Below are 16750 nucleotides of genomic sequence, written 5' to 3'. Positions count from 1 at the left end.
TTCAAGTGGACCTCATGAAACTTGTAAACATACATAGTTTCTGAGTTTGGTCAATTAAAGGAGTTCGGTGGATTTAGGCCTGGTTTGGTACTGAGGTGATTCTGAAAAAAATTAGTATAAAAAAAAGCTGGGAGCTGTTTTTGTGTTTGGTAAATATTCAGCTTCAGCTTTTTTCACAGTTTTAGGTGAAAAAAAGCCAAAAACAAGAAGCTGCAAAACCTAGCTTTGAAAAACCGGCTTTTTTTCACATCTATTTTACATAAAAGTTTACGAAACACATTAATACTGCTTTTTTTTTTTTTTTCAAAAGCACTTTTACAAAAAAGTTTACCAAACACTCTCCTGCTTTATTCCACAGCTGCTTATTTTCACAGCACAGCAGAAACAGCTTTTTTTCAAAGCACAACAATACCAAACAGGCCCTTAGTCTGATGGATTTTGTAGAACTTCCCAATTTCATGTCCCAGGTGCACCCAAATTGCCCGGTTCGTATTAACGCTTGTCGTACAAGAAAACTTTATCTTGATGTGTTAGAATACAAAATAAAATCAAGTTGTTCGGATTATATTACGTACATGTTCTTCATTTTTGATACAAGCGATATTTAATATATGTGCGAAGACTTAGTAATAATACAGTGATAGTCTAGCAATGGTTAACTTCTACGGATTTTTGTGGGGAACAATAGCTGGGGTTTATACATGACTATTACTCTATAGTTCAACTATGAAACGTACGTTAATTATTTATCATTCAAGAAGTGTCGACATGCCATCAATAATTCTATAATATTAATAAAAAAAAATACAGCAACGTGTTATCAATTCATTTCGAACAATGTCAAAATAACGTCGTTGCACACTCGATTTTTTAATCGAAAAGGGTCGTCCTCAACTGATTTACTCTATCCTAAAAGGTATACATTTTTTTAACTCTAGGAGTAGAAAATGAACTGCATACGATTGCGTGAATAAATTTGATTGCAGTATTCATGCACACAAAGATTTGAAAGTAGTAAGCTGCCTATGAGAGGCTAAATATTGCAGACCTACCTAAAGCAGGTCTCATTTTCTACAAACGGATTAGTGGCCATTCTAATTAAATTAATCGGCTAGAGACTAGAGTATATGACTTTTGTTAATCTTAGCTCCATCGTTTTCTGTACGTGATATTCCAAGCCAATTAGCACAATGCTGAAAGGTTTGTAAATTAAGGAAGACAAAGACTGGAGGGTTAATCATATACTTAATTATACGTGTCTAGCTAGTTATTTGCAAGCAGTTTGGGGTGAGATTTTGATGGTTAATTAGTATATGAACAAATTCCTAATCACGCCTGCAGGCCTGCCTAGGAAGTCCAATTAGTGTTTTAATCTTAGAATCATAACCAGTGTGCTTCCCGCATATGTTCAGTTCAGATTAATTAATTAATTTGTGATTTGTCAAAAGTTTAACAGGTAATTGCGGACTTTCAAAAGCCATGATTGTGGATTTCGACCTAAATAATCACGCTTTAGTCCAGTCAAGGTAGCTAAGTTAATTTTTGCTTTTAACTTTCACTTTTAATTATTATAGAACACTCCAGCAATTGGCAACTATGTTCTAAGCATCACAAGAATAAAAAACGGCCCCTTTTCTTCTTCTCTCTCAACTTGTTAGTAAACTAAGCTTTTTAGGGCTTGTGGGACTATGAATCCTCTTGCTTTTGACGCGATGCCATGAAAACTCTTTACAACATTACAATTAGAGAAAATAATTCAAACTCAGTATTTTAGAGAACATCTCAACTAACTTTGTAATACGAAAAGAATTTCACAACTAAAAATCAATTGGAGCATGACAAGTAGATAAATAAGATTTTTTTTTTCCCTACAATTAAACTCTTAAAAGTGTTTTTCTTTAAAATATATAATTGTCGAAGTGTTTTTTCTCATTAGCTAAAATCATTGTTCAAAAAATCCCCGCCTAGTGCCACCTAGACTAGGCTCTGCCTAGGCGCTAGGCGGCTGAACACCACCTTGATTACTGCCTAGGCATTTGAAAATTAAGAAAGGGTGCCTAGACCTACTGAGGTGCCCGCCTAGGCCATCTAGGCACCCGGTTAGCCCACCTAGACCTGCCTAGGTTGTGACACACTTAGACAGAAAATAGATAACTTTCATTTTGCATTTTATTTTTTTCAATAAATTGTAAGATACTTGTTGAATACTTAAATGAACGCACATTATATGCTTGTTCCCTATGTTTTCATTATGTTTCAATACTTCATAATATATATGTCATTCTATTTTGTAGTTTTTTTTATGAAATTATATATATTTTAAGTATAAACACACACTTATTTACACGAAATATAAAATCCGTCTAGTCCACATAGACACCCGCGTAGGTCCTGCCTAGCCGCCTAGGCGCTAAACCCCAGTCCGCCGCCAGACTAAAGCATAGCGTCTTTGAGAACTTTGACTAAAATATTATAAGCTAAAGAAAGAAAAAAATGAAGTGGAAAATGGATATCAAACATTTAGAGAACGTCTTCATGATCAAACAAATGGACAAGTAAATGCATGACTAGCTTTATTTGTCAACCATGGGGTAGGGTTTTGGAGACCACAATGATCTCCATGTTATGATGCTTTTTGCTTGGATTCCATAATTACACAGAAATAAAGGTACCAAGAAAAATCATGCAGGTTCTGGGGGCCCAAAGCTGGTTGGAGGGTCAGATCAATTTTATATATATATATATATATATATATATATATATATATAATATTGTTATTAGCACTTTAAAATTTTTATTTTATACTCTTAACTTTTTATTTTTGCAAAGAAAAATACATTTATGAAGAATGTATAATGAGATTTTTGGAGTGCCAATAACACTTCCCTATATATAATTGTAGGGATGTGATATCCACACACTATTTTTTACTTCTTACACACCCTTCTAATTTTCGAACGTCGAATCGGATGAATTGAAAAAGATCAACAGACATAAATTAATAAAGAATGTGTGAAAAATCAAATGAAGAGTGTGGATAGCATATCCCATAATTGTATATAAAGAGTAATACACACCCAATGCTTTGCCTGCGTATCTTCATGTCTATGGTCACCTAGCTCCTACACAAAAGACACCATTTTTTTATTATTAACTTAGCTATTTCTTCTATTGCCCACACCTTGGTATATATAAAAGAGTTTTAAAGAAAAGTCCACGGTACTGTTTACTTTAACGAAAAATCATATTTTTACACGAAAAAATCAATCCTGGTTCTATTTACTTTACCTTTTATTTTGTCCTTATCATTAAAACTCAAAGTTTTCAAGTCATTTTCATTAGTTTTCCTTATATTTTAACTTGATAATCATATATGCATGCAAAAACACACTATCATACGTATCAAATAAACTTAAACCCAATCATGGGTGCTTTGAGTTTTCTTTGTTTACGATTCATTATCCTTGACATTTTCTAGCATAAAGTTTAATGGTTTGAGTACGCATGAAAGGGTAGCTAGCAAACAATCCAAAATCTAAGTATTACGTTGTAACTTCATGAACTTTTGTTTTTTCTCTTTTATTACATTGGACGGAATCGATTTTTAACTTACTTAATGTTAACTCTTAAAGTTTAAACTCGTCGTTGACTAAATTTATAATATTTGATTTAATAACACCACATTGTAGTATGCTTGCCACATTCAATATTTTTTTCATTTAAGACACGATATCCTAGTAAATTAGGAAGAAAGTTAGAACGTTTCATTTTAGTACATCCGACAAGTGCTTAAGGTTGACTGATATGGGTCAATGAGTCTTGTATTAATCGAATAGAAGCAACATTCTTAACTGCAAATGAGATTTCTTTTAGTGAATATTGGAAATGATATGTGCGACTAGTGACTAGTGTATCCATTCAATATTTAACCATATGTACGAAAGGAAAAAGGCAAAAAAAAAAAAAAAAAAAAAAAAAAAAAAAAAAACCCTAGCCTTTAGAGAGAAGAAAACCAAAGAAAAAACTTACCCCCCAACCCAGCATTTGGACTTGGGGTTGGTGGCAATCCTTCTTGATCCGTTTTTTTTTTTTTTTTTTTTTCTTTTCTTGTTTTTAGTATGGTAAAAAAAAAAAAAAAAAAAAAAAAAAAAAAAAAAAAAAACCCTGGTCTTTAGAGAGAAGAAAACCAAAGAAAAAACTTACCCCGCAACCCAGCATTTGGACTTGGGGTTGGTGGCAATCCTTCTTGATCCGTTTTTTTTTTTTTTTTCTTTTCTTTTCTTGTTTTTAGTATGGTCACTTTTTTACTTTGTTGAGGGGAGCCTTTTGTGGTTGTGGTTACTCTCTCTTTATGAGGAGGAGAGCTTTTGTAGCGATTATGACTTATTGCTCAACTCCAGATCCTAGAGTTAGAGCAACAACTACTATTTGAATCTGAGGTGGTGATTGTGGTTTGTACACTTAGCAAGGATTATGCGGAGGAAGCTCAACGTTTGTTGGAGGTGACTCATAGAAAAGTTTTTGCCGATGATTGCAAGATCATCAACAGGTGGTGCAGTCTTCCCGTCATGGGGTCGTTATAGTGTTTTAGGGGATTCACAATCATGTTTTCTTGTCGTGGCACAACCTTCATGTGATAGTACTGTGATTACTTTGTGTGTCTTAACAGTGTTAGGTCCGACTCTTAGGGTTTAGGCCTTGTGAGCTTATCTTTCATGTTGGTTAGGTGTGGGTCTCTCGTGGTTGAGGAATTGTACCTCTGAAGATTTTATTTTGTGTCGTGCCACTTTTTTTTTTCCTTTGTTTTGTTTTGGTTGTGGTTTAGTTGTTTATTTGCCTGGCAAAGGATTATGAGAACATCTTTGTGAAGTCTCATAGTAGGGCTTCTTTGTTGAAGAAGCGTTGTCTTTTGCAAGTTCATAAAAAAGTGATGCAAGATTTTGTCCTTGTGAGCGTATCTTTCCATTTTATTTGACATGATTATAAAGGGTAAGATTTGTTTTGTCTTTCTGTTGCGCTTATAAACATAAAATTATATTACTGATCCATAATGTTTCTCGGTAATTAATGAAACATTTTTGCCTCAAAAAAATATTGAACCATATGTGTTAAAATATGGATCCAAATAAAATATTGGATGAAGTTGCCCATTTTCGATGCTCATATAATTTGTTAGAACACAAGACCCATGATTGAATGACATTTGTTTCCTCCCCACCACAACAAAACAAAAGGGTTGGCTATTGCCTTAACTCCACAAACAAAACAAAACCCACAACTACAAGAGTTTACATTTCATCTACGTAATTAGCTCAATTCTTTAAGAATTAAAGATTCCCTCCTTGTTTGGTTTGTGTTATTTTACATATCATAAAGATGATAGAGCCACATTCATCCAAAAAATTGGAAATAAAATATACAAAAAAAAAAAAAAAAAGATGAGTAACTGTGCCAGCACACAGCAATATCATATTTCCCCTCTCTGCACAAATTGATTCCCAATGAGTGACAATTTGTTTTAAAAATTTATTTGTAAAAATAAAGGATATAAATTTAGGTTTGGTGGAATCTTGGAGGGGTGATACGTAATTACATATTTCTATCAAGTTAGTTCCACAATAATTTAGGTTTGGTGGAATCATGGTATTTGTCCCCGACCGCATCTAATAATTTAACCTTATACTCAACCAATTGTGGATAATTTAACCTTTTCCAGCATTTTTGGACTCATAAAATCATCTAATAATTTAACCTTATACTCAATCAATTGTGGTATTTCTCTTTACTAGTAAATGAAACGTTTTAAGTTTAATTTACATAAATGAGGAGTTCGATTACCATATGAATGACGAGTTTGATTGCCATAAAATTATAGCAAGCGTAAATCCTCATTTCTTTAGTGGAAATAATATTGTTGAATTTGGATGTAAAATGCTTGCAACTAGTACAACAGTCTATCAATATTGTTATTCACTTTACAATGCTTAAGTAATACAACATGAACATACCCAATTAATCTCAATTGCAAAAAACATCCATACGAAAGTCAAACATGATACTAAATATGAACAAAACATTTCCAGAGACCAATGTCAACATCAAATTGATAACGAATCCAAAAACAAAGATGAAATGATGTAAAGAGAATCACATCCCAACCAACAAATAAAAACCCCTAATTCAACCACCAAAATTGCTCTTACTTGAGCTGATAAGACAAATCAACCGCAAAACAACACAGTGATTGATCCAAACTAAAAGCAAACTAGAAACTCTCCTAGAGAGACTACAAAGCACATACAACTTCCAATTAGGTTTTTACAATTTAGTACTCAAGTAACACACTAAAAATTTTAGCCATTTTTTTTACGCTGATAAATTAATCTTTTAGGTCAGTAGAGAGACATGTTGTTGGTAGAGAAGTAGATTAGGTTTTTGCCATTTTTGGCATTGATGAAATTAATCATTTAGGCAAGTACAAAGATACGTTGTTGTCAGAGAAATGAATCAAATTTAGCCATTTTCGATGCCGACAAATTGATCTTTTAGGTGAGTAGACAAATTGATCATTCAACTCTGACAAAATTAATCATTTAGGCAAGTATAGAGATACATTGTTTATGAGAAGTGAATCAAATTTTAGCCATTTTTGATGCCAACAAATTGATCTTTTAGGTAAGTAGAGAGATGTGCCATTGTTGGAGAAGTACGTCAAGTCTTTTTTCCATTTTCGACGCTGACAAATTGATCATTAAGGAAAGTAAAAAGATACGCTGTTGTCAGAGAAGTGAATCAAAATTTAGCCATTTTCGGTGCCGACAAATTAATCTTTTAGGCAAGTAAAGAGATATGCTATTGCTGGAGAAATACGTCAAGTCTTTGCCATTTTCGAGCCTGACAAAATTGATCATTTAGGCAAGTACAAAGATACGTTGTTTCATAGAAGTGAATCAAATTTTAGCCATTTTCGATGGCAACAAATTGATCTTTTAGGTATGTAGAGAGATGTGCTGTCATTGGAGAAGTACGTCATGTTTTTACCATTTTCGACATTGACAAATTAATCATTTAGGCAAATACAAAGATGCGTGGTTGAAAATACACCAAATTTTAGTCATTTTCGATGCTAACAAATTGATCTTTTAGGCAAGTTGAAAGATGAGATGTTGGAAAAAAAAAATTGGCCTTTTTTGATGTCGGCAAATTGATCGTTTAGGTAAGTACACAGATCTTTGTAATTAAGCAAACTCAATTTTGACATTTCTGGGGATGGCGAATCCATATTAAAAATAATAAGAAATTTTGGCTATGCCGGACGCCGATCAACAGAGCTACATATGAATAAGTTGTCACGCAAACGACAAACATGATCCAAATAGCTCAAACGTCCATAATGTCGACTTACATGAATCGTTACATTAATTACCCTAACAAAGTGTAAATTTTGCCAATTCAAACAAAATGGGAATGAAACACCACAAAAGCCATGAAATTGTTATAAAAAGACCAAGCAAACAAAGGGTGAAGACCAAACAAGATAGTGACGTGGCCACATCCAATGAAGGACACCTGGAAAATTGGCAGAGTCATACCCTGTTTCACCTCACACCATCCTTACCGTAGTCCATCCACAACACGCACACAAACCACATGCCCGCGTAGAGCCTCAGCCTCCCCCGTCAGTATATCGGTATTTGAAAGTTCAAAAAATCCCAAAACAAAACAAAACCCCAAAACACTCTCTCTCTCTCTCTCTCTCTCTCTCTCTCTTCACACCCAACACCACACCCCCAGTCTCACTCCACTCTCTCTCTCTCTAGCGGTTCTCACTAACGGACGCCTCTTTATCACACACACACACACACACACACTCTCTCTCTCTCTCTCTCTCTCTCTCCCTCCCCGTTTTCTGCTGGCTTCTCTCACTTTCTGTTTCGGTTCAAGATCTGGTTTTTTCTGATTCTCTCTTCAGAGTGTGGGGAGCTGAAATTTAGGGTTATTTTTATTTTTTTTTCTTCTGTGATTTTCTGAGAACCTTCGCGGCGCGTGCGTCGCTGCGGAGTTTCCGATCTCCGTATCTGCCGCACTTTGTTAAATTTTCAATTTTTGGATTTTTAATGTGTGAAAATGGAGAGCTTTCGGCCTCGGAGGTCTAAGGTGACGAGCATTGCTGACAGGAGCGCCGTCGGAGGACGGTTCGCCTCCGCTGAGCGAGCTCACAGAGGAGGTCTGGTTTTCTCTGAAATTCTTTTTTTTGTTTTGTTTTTGTGGGTTTTTGATTTGTGAGTTGTCTGAACTTCTGACCCTGTTTGGTTGCCGAGAAAGTGGAGGGAAAGAAAAGGAAAGGTGGAAGAGAAAATCTCAGTTGTTTTTTGCTGAAAGTTGTTAGTTTTTCCCCATGGTTTTTTCGAAACGGAAAGATTAAGCTAAACTATACGGCTCACTTGAAGAAAATTACAAATTTCTGAACTTAGTAACTAGTTTCTATTTTTGTCAAATTTTCTTCTATCAAATTATCCAGTAAAGACAACAATTTATATTTAATTAGCAGCTTTAATTAATTGATTAATTAATTTTTTTTTAATTTTGCTCTAATACTTATGCAACGCAGGTTAATTTTGGTATTGTCTCTGTAATTTTGCTAAAGTTTGTGACTTTTTCTGTAGTGGCATTTGCCATGATTTGCTTTGCTTCTTTTTATGAGTCAAAGGGAACAATTGAAGCTTCCTCTGTTTTCTGCATGCTATTTTCAAGACATTGATTGCCATGTTTCCTTTCCTTGTGATTTGTGAAAGGGGCACAATTGAAATTTCATCTAGTTTTACTGGGTTGGATTCTAATTCATTTGATGATGTCTAATTACTTGTAAATTTTGTGCAGTGCATTCTTCTCAGTTTGTCTGTTGTTTGAAATGGTGATCCTGATGTTTGTAGGTTTTGTTTTCAGGAAACAGGCAGGTTCCGAAACAGAGACACTTTCGGAAATTGGCCTCTGATTCGAGTTCTTGCAGTAGTGGCTCTACCGGCGAAGACTCGGTAATCTCATTTCCTATTTACTAGTTGTGTGTATTGAGCTGCATGATTTTATTTGGGGTTTGTACATGTATGCCCTTGATAACGTTACACTTTAAGAGAAAGAACACTTCGAACACAATAGTTAAGAAAAATAAACCCAATTCATTTGATGATGGGGAAGGATTTTGTTTGGATGGTTTTTTCTTTTTTTTTGTCTTTCTCCAACGGAGTTCATGAAGTGTTTTTTTATAAAACCTAGAGTTCTCGGGGTTTATTTTGCTTTTCTGTTCATTTTGTAACTTGAGCAGAGTAATGAGCCAAAAGATTCCGCTTCCTTTGTTTTTGTTTTTTTCTGAATTTTGGCCTCGTTTGGATTTATATTGGTATTGAAAAACAATTACAATGTGACATGCTTGATGAAGTGTGTTAATTATGTTCTTGCAGTTCCCCTCTGAATTGGGCTGGAGATCTTCACAGCAAGGTGTTGGAACTCCAATAAAGAAGTTATTGGCTGAGGAGATGGTGAGAGAAACTGAACCCAGAAGGAGATCACCAAGCGTAATTGCCAAATTGATGGGTCTTGATGGGCTGCCACCTCAGCAGCCTGCTGATAGACAATCGAAAGGCATTTCAGAGAATTATCTTCAGAAGACAAGATCGGTAGAGAAAGAGCACAGAAGCAGTATGTTTCATGACCGCCATTCGTCTAGGAAGAACTCAAGGGTGCAGCAGGAGTTTAAGGATGTGTTTGAAGTTTATGAACCTTCAAGGAGTTACTCATCTCGAGGAAGTGCTAACCCAAAGCTCAGTGATGCTGAAATGGCTTTTGTTCGACAGAAATTCATGGATGCAAAACGCCTTTCAACAGATGAGAGGCTACAGGATTCAAAGGAGTTCCATGATGCGCTTGAGGTGCTGGAATCTAACAAGGATATTCTATTGAAATTCCTTCAGCAACCAGACTCATTGTTCGCAAAACATCTCCATGATCTGCAAGGTGGTCCTCAATCCCTTTGTGGTCGCATAGCATCTATGAAGCCATCAGAAGCTCAAAAGTATGAAAACATTGACCTTGGCTTCACATCAGCGAGAGAGCAGAAGCATCGCTGTAAATCTCCTCAGAAGCACCGGGATTCTTTTTCTAGCCACTCTGACAGTAGACATGCTGGTCATAATCCTCTTAAATCATCACTAAACCGACCAGAAGTGAAAATTGAATCTGCCATTCATCCTACAAGGATAGTTGTTCTGAAACCAAACCTTGGGAAGGTGCTGAATGCTCCCAAAACATCACCTTGTTCTCCTCATGCTTCTATGTTAGATGGTAGCAAACACGCTGAATTTCTGAGCATTAGAAACAGGGAGGCAGAATCATGCGGAAGGAAAAACTTTCAAGATAATGATGGGCATCTGAGACACAAGTCTAGAGAATCTAGAGAAATTGCTAAGGAAATCACAAGGAAAATGAGGAATAACTTTAGCAGTAATTCTGTGCATCTTTCCTCCTCTGGTTTGAAAGGATATGCTGGTGATGAGAGTTCCTGTAGCATGTCTGAGAATGAATCTGCAAATGAGTCAGAGAGGATGTCGGTGGCTTCCAGGCATTCCTTTCATATAAGTAACCACTCCAGGCCTTCATCATCGTGCTCTACTGAATCATCTGTGAGTAGAGAGGCCAAGAAGAGGCTCTCAGAGAGGTGGAAACTGACACACAAGTCCCAAGAAGTGGGACCTGTTAGCAGGGGCAGCACACTTGGTGAAATGCTTGCTGTCCCAGACAAGGAAGCGCGAGCTGCTAATTTGAATGCCATGATTGGTGAGGCAGGATTCAGAGATACATTTTCTACTGAAGGGGGTGGACCTCTGGGTATCAGCAGTAGGGATGGTTGGAAGGATGGATGCATCAATAGTTTATCAAGATCAAAATCTCTTCCTTCTTCATCTAGTGTGTTTGGAAGTTTTAAAACAAGTGTGCGGTGTGAAACTGTACATAATGACAAGTATCCGATGCCAAAGGATAGTGTGCCGCACAAAAGACACCGTATAGTAACTGGTAATCTTGATCTTAGAGAAGCTGTTTGCAAACAGTCTAGATCCAGCAATAAAACATCTTATTCGTCTCCCTCAAGTAGGGAAGCTATTGACATTTCACCTGAAACTCATACTACTGAGAATAAAGATAGAACTGACTTGGAAGAGAACAATCAAACCCAGAAGAATGTTGCATTTGAGTCACCACCTGGTAATGCTATGGATGCAAGTCCAGTTTCTGCAAATTTGGTGGATGTGGATGCATCCATGCATTCGGAAACTCCTGATGTGTTCCTTCCAGAATTATCATCTCATATGTCGGTAGAAGGCTATTCATCTGGTGGACACCAGGATAATGTAATTCCACAGGTTTGTGTTCAAGTTTTCTGCTTGTTTTTTTACTTTTTTATTTGTGCAGTATGATAATATCACTGCTGCAATGATATAGAATTGTTGGAGACCTGTTTCTGTTGATATTTCCTCTGATTTCATCTTTGCTGTTCCCAATAACATGTTTATGTTGCAAATTGCTCATTGTGGGATGTTCATTATTTTATCACATAACCGTTTATACAAACAAGTAGATGCATCAATTCATCATACTGTTAACATATGTCGCTTCTAGACGTGTTTGAAATTCCTTCCCTGCTCAGTTGGAAGCAGGGCTAGTATTTAAAAAAATTTGTCTCAAATATTTTCATTAAATTTTCAGGAACCATCAATCAGGCCGCCCAATGAACAGGCAGTCCCCTCTAACCACTCTGTACCTGGAATCGAATCTCCTGCAAGCTCCAAGGAGGCTGAGCAGCCCAGTCCGGTTTCAGTTCTGGAAGTTCCTTTTACTGATGATGTGTCATCTAGTTCTGAATGCTTTGAGAGTCTCAATGCTGACCTGCAAGGTAATTGCAAGGCTATTTATATTGATTATATTTCTTTTGTTTCTAGTGTCAGTTCCCTATGAGTGTGTGGGTGCTAATGTGCTAATGTTGCAAAGCTATTGCCTTCTTCCAGTATTCATAGAATATGTTGGTGTTAATGTGCATATCGATTGTTGTAATGAAGCCCGGATAGTAAGATGATACTTACTAACCACGTAAAATGTTCGTATAAACATAGCAACATATTGTGTGTGAGAAGTCAGTTGATTTTTTTTTAATGAATACACATAAGGAAGCACACAATTAGGTGTCGGGTAAAGGATATGCTTTAGTCATTATCTTCTAGTCACTGGTGGGAGTTTAATTGTTGTTTGAACTGAATCTGCTTTGAGTTTTGTTACAAATATGATGCACTTGTCTTTCCACTGTGTTGTGCATTCGTATATTTAATTGACTTAATTCCTTTTGTTTGCTTTAATGTTCATCTTTTATTTGGTTTGTAGGGCTTCGGATGCAGCTTAAGCTACTGAAGTTGGAGTCAGAACCATATGAAGAGGGACACATGGAAGTGTCGAGTGATGATGAAGTTGGTGATGGATCTACTGGGTTTTCAGATGCAAGAGGATTTTGTAAAGATGAAAAGAGCTGGGAGTCTGTATACTTGGCCAATACTTTAACTGAATCTGGTTTAAACAATGCTGATCCGGCTACCTTCTTGGCAATGTGGCACACCCCAGACTGTCCTGTGAATCCTTTACTATTTGAAGAACTGGAGAAGAAGTACTACCGTCAGACTTCTTGGCCAAAGCCCGAGAGGAAATTACTGTTCGATCGAATCAATTCAGGGCTCGTGGAGATGTTTGAGCAATTCACTGATCCACACCCATGGGTAAGGCCAGCGAGCAAAAGAATTGGTCCCAAGTGGATTAATACAAGTGCAGTCGAAGATGTTCTGTGCACGTTGCTAGCAAGCCAAGAAGAGAATGCGAATGAGGACAATCTGGAGAAAGAGCTGCAACGTGACTCGCTGTGGTTGGATTTTGGAGACGAAATAGACGTAATAGGTTGGGAAGTAGAGAGGAAGTTGATAGAAGAGCTAGTAGCAGAGGTAGTGGTAATGTAGTGTAGAAGGCCAAAATTTCAACCGAAGTTTGTTCTTTTGTTTTTTTTTTTTTGGTCAATATGTTTAAATAGAATATGTAAATGAAGACTTGAAATTGTAGTTTCATGAGAAGATGAATAAATGGGATGGTCTTTGTTAGACCAAAAATTGTTGGTAGTTATGACTAATGAGGTAGAAAAGAATGCTTATTGACTACCATAATTACCTTGTTTTTGTGAGGTATTTGTATTGGGATAACTCACACACAATAGTCACCCCATCACAATGGGGTCAATCACATTGAGTATAGAATTTGCTATATATCCATGTGAGGCGAATTTGATACCAATTTCAACCAAATTAGACTAGCGGTAGCATATTCTAAGCGTATAAGAATTCATTTAGGAGAGGGTGTCTTAGTTTCTCCCTTGAGACTAGTGAGTCCTTGTCAATGCATGAGTGGTAGCTCTTGCTCGAAATTTGTGTGACACGTGTCCAGTTTTGAAGGCTCAGTGCAAATGAATGTGAGTTGCTTTATCAATGAAAGTAAAAACCCTATGCTGTACTACCCCGAATTTATTATTTCATTTGTGTTGATGCAGTCAATTTATGATGTGAATTCGTCAGAAAACTAAATGCTAGTTCATAATAATATTTCCTCCTATACGCGGCAAGTTCAAGTGAGTTGAAGCTTGTACCGACAAACTAAAGGCTAGTTTGGTATAATATTTCTTCCTATATGCCTCTAATTCAAGTGAATTGAATCTGGTACTACTAATTTAAAGGCTAGTTGGTTATAATATTTCCTCCTATCCTTCCATACCTGGTATATGGTTGGTGAAATTCCATAGCTGGTAAACCTCAAAAGGAAAAAAATTATTGGCTACATAGACCAAATACAAATATAATAAAACTTGATATACCACAAACCTAACATGGATTCAGATTGCTAATAAATAGTAAATAACCATTTAAGGAAAATGAAGAATGCTTTTTACAAATTTCCTATCAAAGTTAAACCTAATTTCTTATATGAGCACAACAGCATAGCATAATTTTCATTCAGAAACAACAAAAACAAAGAGAGAAGGATAAGCATATCATTGGACTGTCACTATCCTACCAAAACTTTTCATGGCCGGCCTTACTCCTTGTGCTAGCCCTAGGCTTCGCCTCTTCCTCCTCTGATGGCAGCGAAGAGAAGTATAACCGGTTGCTTGGAATATGGGTTACACCGGACCGCATCATATCAAAGGGCTCTGCAATCGCACCATCTGGTCCTAGCAAGGGACAATATAGTCCAACACCTGGTCCATTTCCATCAAGCTTTGGTAAATTACCAAAAGGCTCTTCAATTCAACCTGGTGCAGCAGGTGAAGAACATGGAACTGGAGTGACTTCATCACCTCTTCACAAAATATCATCAAGAGGATTGTATTTTGGTATGTTGCGAAAGGGTACTCCAATTCCGCCATCTGCTCCTGGTAGAACACACAATGCAGGTCCACCTGAGACATAAGCATCAGAAAATTAAACTTTTTTGTGCTACAAAGGAGCACTACAACTCCTACCGTCTTGTTCATAAAATAATAGTGTTAGCTGTTTTGAGATCTTATGAAAGATGAAGGCATCAATTTAAGCATATCCCTAATCTCTATGGATGCACTGTGCACCCACGTAGTTCATTTTTTATAGTTTATTTTATTTTATTTTTCTTGATCTGCTAAAAAACATTTTGTCGTTGTATAATATAACTTGTACATAATGAGGCTGATAAAGACTTATTAACCACTTTTCTAACTTTATTATGTTCTTGCATACTTGAGGCAACGGAATGCATGTCAATGGCGATCGAACGAAATCCCAACAACAGCAAAAAGGTTGCCTTTATTATGTTTACCTCCGACCTAAACATCTTGTATAAATATCATACTATGGATCGTATAAAAGTACTGGTTCATAAGGAAATGTTCTCGTTTTAACATGCTACCATAGCCAAACTCATTTAAAAACAACATCCACCATGATTCAAATCTGAATCTAGTTCGCGTATCAGCAAGGAATTGCGGGGGTCAAGAAACCTACGTTGAATGAAATGAGGACACTGAAAAGTTTGTGGTATTTAATTAGAAAAACTGTATTATTAGACATGATGATGCTTATTAAGTAAGCATATGAATGGCCATGGTCGTTGTTGTGTTATTCTAGCAGTGGAGGATTCTGGATTTCCAAATAATAGGGTCATGATTTCGACCAAAAAAATTGATTGGACCATTTCGTTAAGCACCTGGTAGGAACAAGTCGATTCTTGCCAACATCTACTGAAGGCTTATGCCAACATATGTCAACAACTACTATGATATGTAGAGGCTTGTCAACAGTGGCTACAGGAAACTGTAAAGTAATGTTGAGTACGGCCAAGACTTGTCAACTGAAGCATTTCATCATTTTATGGGCACAATAGAGTCGCACACAAGAAGAGAGAACAAGACATGGATGATAAAAAATAAAAAAATAGAAGGAGGAGGAGGAGATTGTAATTTAGTTTGCCTTAACTGTTTATACTACGGTCAAATACAATTCACATACAAATCTACATAATTTTTTGAAGAAGTTGGAGACTAATGATCCCATATTAACTCTACCACTGTATTGTATTCTAGTATTAGATTACTCAATTAAGATCCACATGTACTAGGTAAATCCAATAATGCTAAATAATTGAATTTCGGTAATTAGTGTCAGGGTATATAGGTGGATGTATACGCAGTGACATAAGTAATTAATAGTGGAATTTATTCATGCCTACAATAAGGCTATAGAGGAAGCATATTGGCTTCAAGAGATATTAGAGGATATAGTCCTGGGCATATAATGTGATAGTTTGTCGATTTGGCCAAGACACAATGTCTAAATTGAAAAGAGTCATTTACATTTTAAAAGATATAGTAAACAATGGTTCTTTATTATAATAATAATAATATTTTAAAGGCATGAAGAGGTTATAGACCTTCCTACAAGTACCACAAGTGTGGGCGAACATGCCCAAGTGATAGCAAATTACTTACTAAGTCCCAACATAGGTGATGGAGACTTAACATTCAAAACAACTACTCTCGTATGAAATATAAAGTCATAAGATAGAATGTGCACACAATTGTAGATAGTCAACCTACATGATCCATTTATTAAGTTGATCATCGAGGAGAATGAGGCTAAAGCCAATATAACCAATGAATCAGTCGGACATAACCTAACTTAGTTGATTGGAAATCCCAGTCTAAGTTCAATAGGCAAACTGATTGAGCATGATTCAAATAAGTTAACACACCATATATCTCATTCCTATAGTGGCAAAGTGTGTTGTCTGAAGTTTTAGAGTTTATATTTATACTTAATGACATTGATATCTTATAATAAGAGGAACAGAACAAACAATTTGTTACACTTCGGTTCCCTAGAATTGGCAGCAAAAAGTAGTGGTACAATGATACATAGAATCATACATAACATGCATAAGATATTAAGCGGGAACGAAATTACAATAAAGGGCAACAAACCCTACTCTTGAATGCAACTGCGCAAGAAATATCTCTACAATAAAGGGCAACAAACCTTACCCTTTTGTTTTACCACAGAAAAACTGATTCCTTTTGTGTTTAGTTTATATAAACCTTATAATTAGCGTTCTATTTTATCATATAAAAATTAATTAATTTTTTTGT

The 16750-nt window shown here is 36.1% G+C and overlaps 1 protein-coding gene across 1 annotated transcript; it reads left to right on the top strand.

Moving 5' to 3' along the window:
- Nucleotides 1-7736: 7736 nt before the first annotated feature.
- On the top strand, nucleotides 7737-13202 carry LOC103935011. The gene is made up of 5 exons (XM_009344783.3): nucleotides 7737-8227; nucleotides 8947-9035; nucleotides 9459-11414; nucleotides 11758-11944; nucleotides 12427-13202. The coding sequence occupies exons 1-5, from the start codon at nucleotides 8128-8130 to the stop codon at nucleotides 13044-13046; spliced, it is 2952 nt and encodes a 983-aa protein (XP_009343058.1). The 5' UTR covers nucleotides 7737-8127; the 3' UTR covers nucleotides 13047-13202.
- Nucleotides 13203-16750: the final 3548 nt, after the last annotated feature.

The sequence above is a fragment of a genome, unplaced genomic scaffold (genome assembly GCF_019419815.1).
Source record: "Pyrus x bretschneideri cultivar Hongxiangsu unplaced genomic scaffold, Pyrus_bretschneideri_v1 Contig45, whole genome shotgun sequence".
In the NCBI taxonomy this organism is placed as follows: Eukaryota; Viridiplantae; Streptophyta; class Magnoliopsida; order Rosales; family Rosaceae; genus Pyrus; species Pyrus x bretschneideri.
The sequence above is the reverse complement of the archived record's forward strand: the minus strand, read 5'-3'. Positions and strand labels throughout refer to the sequence as shown.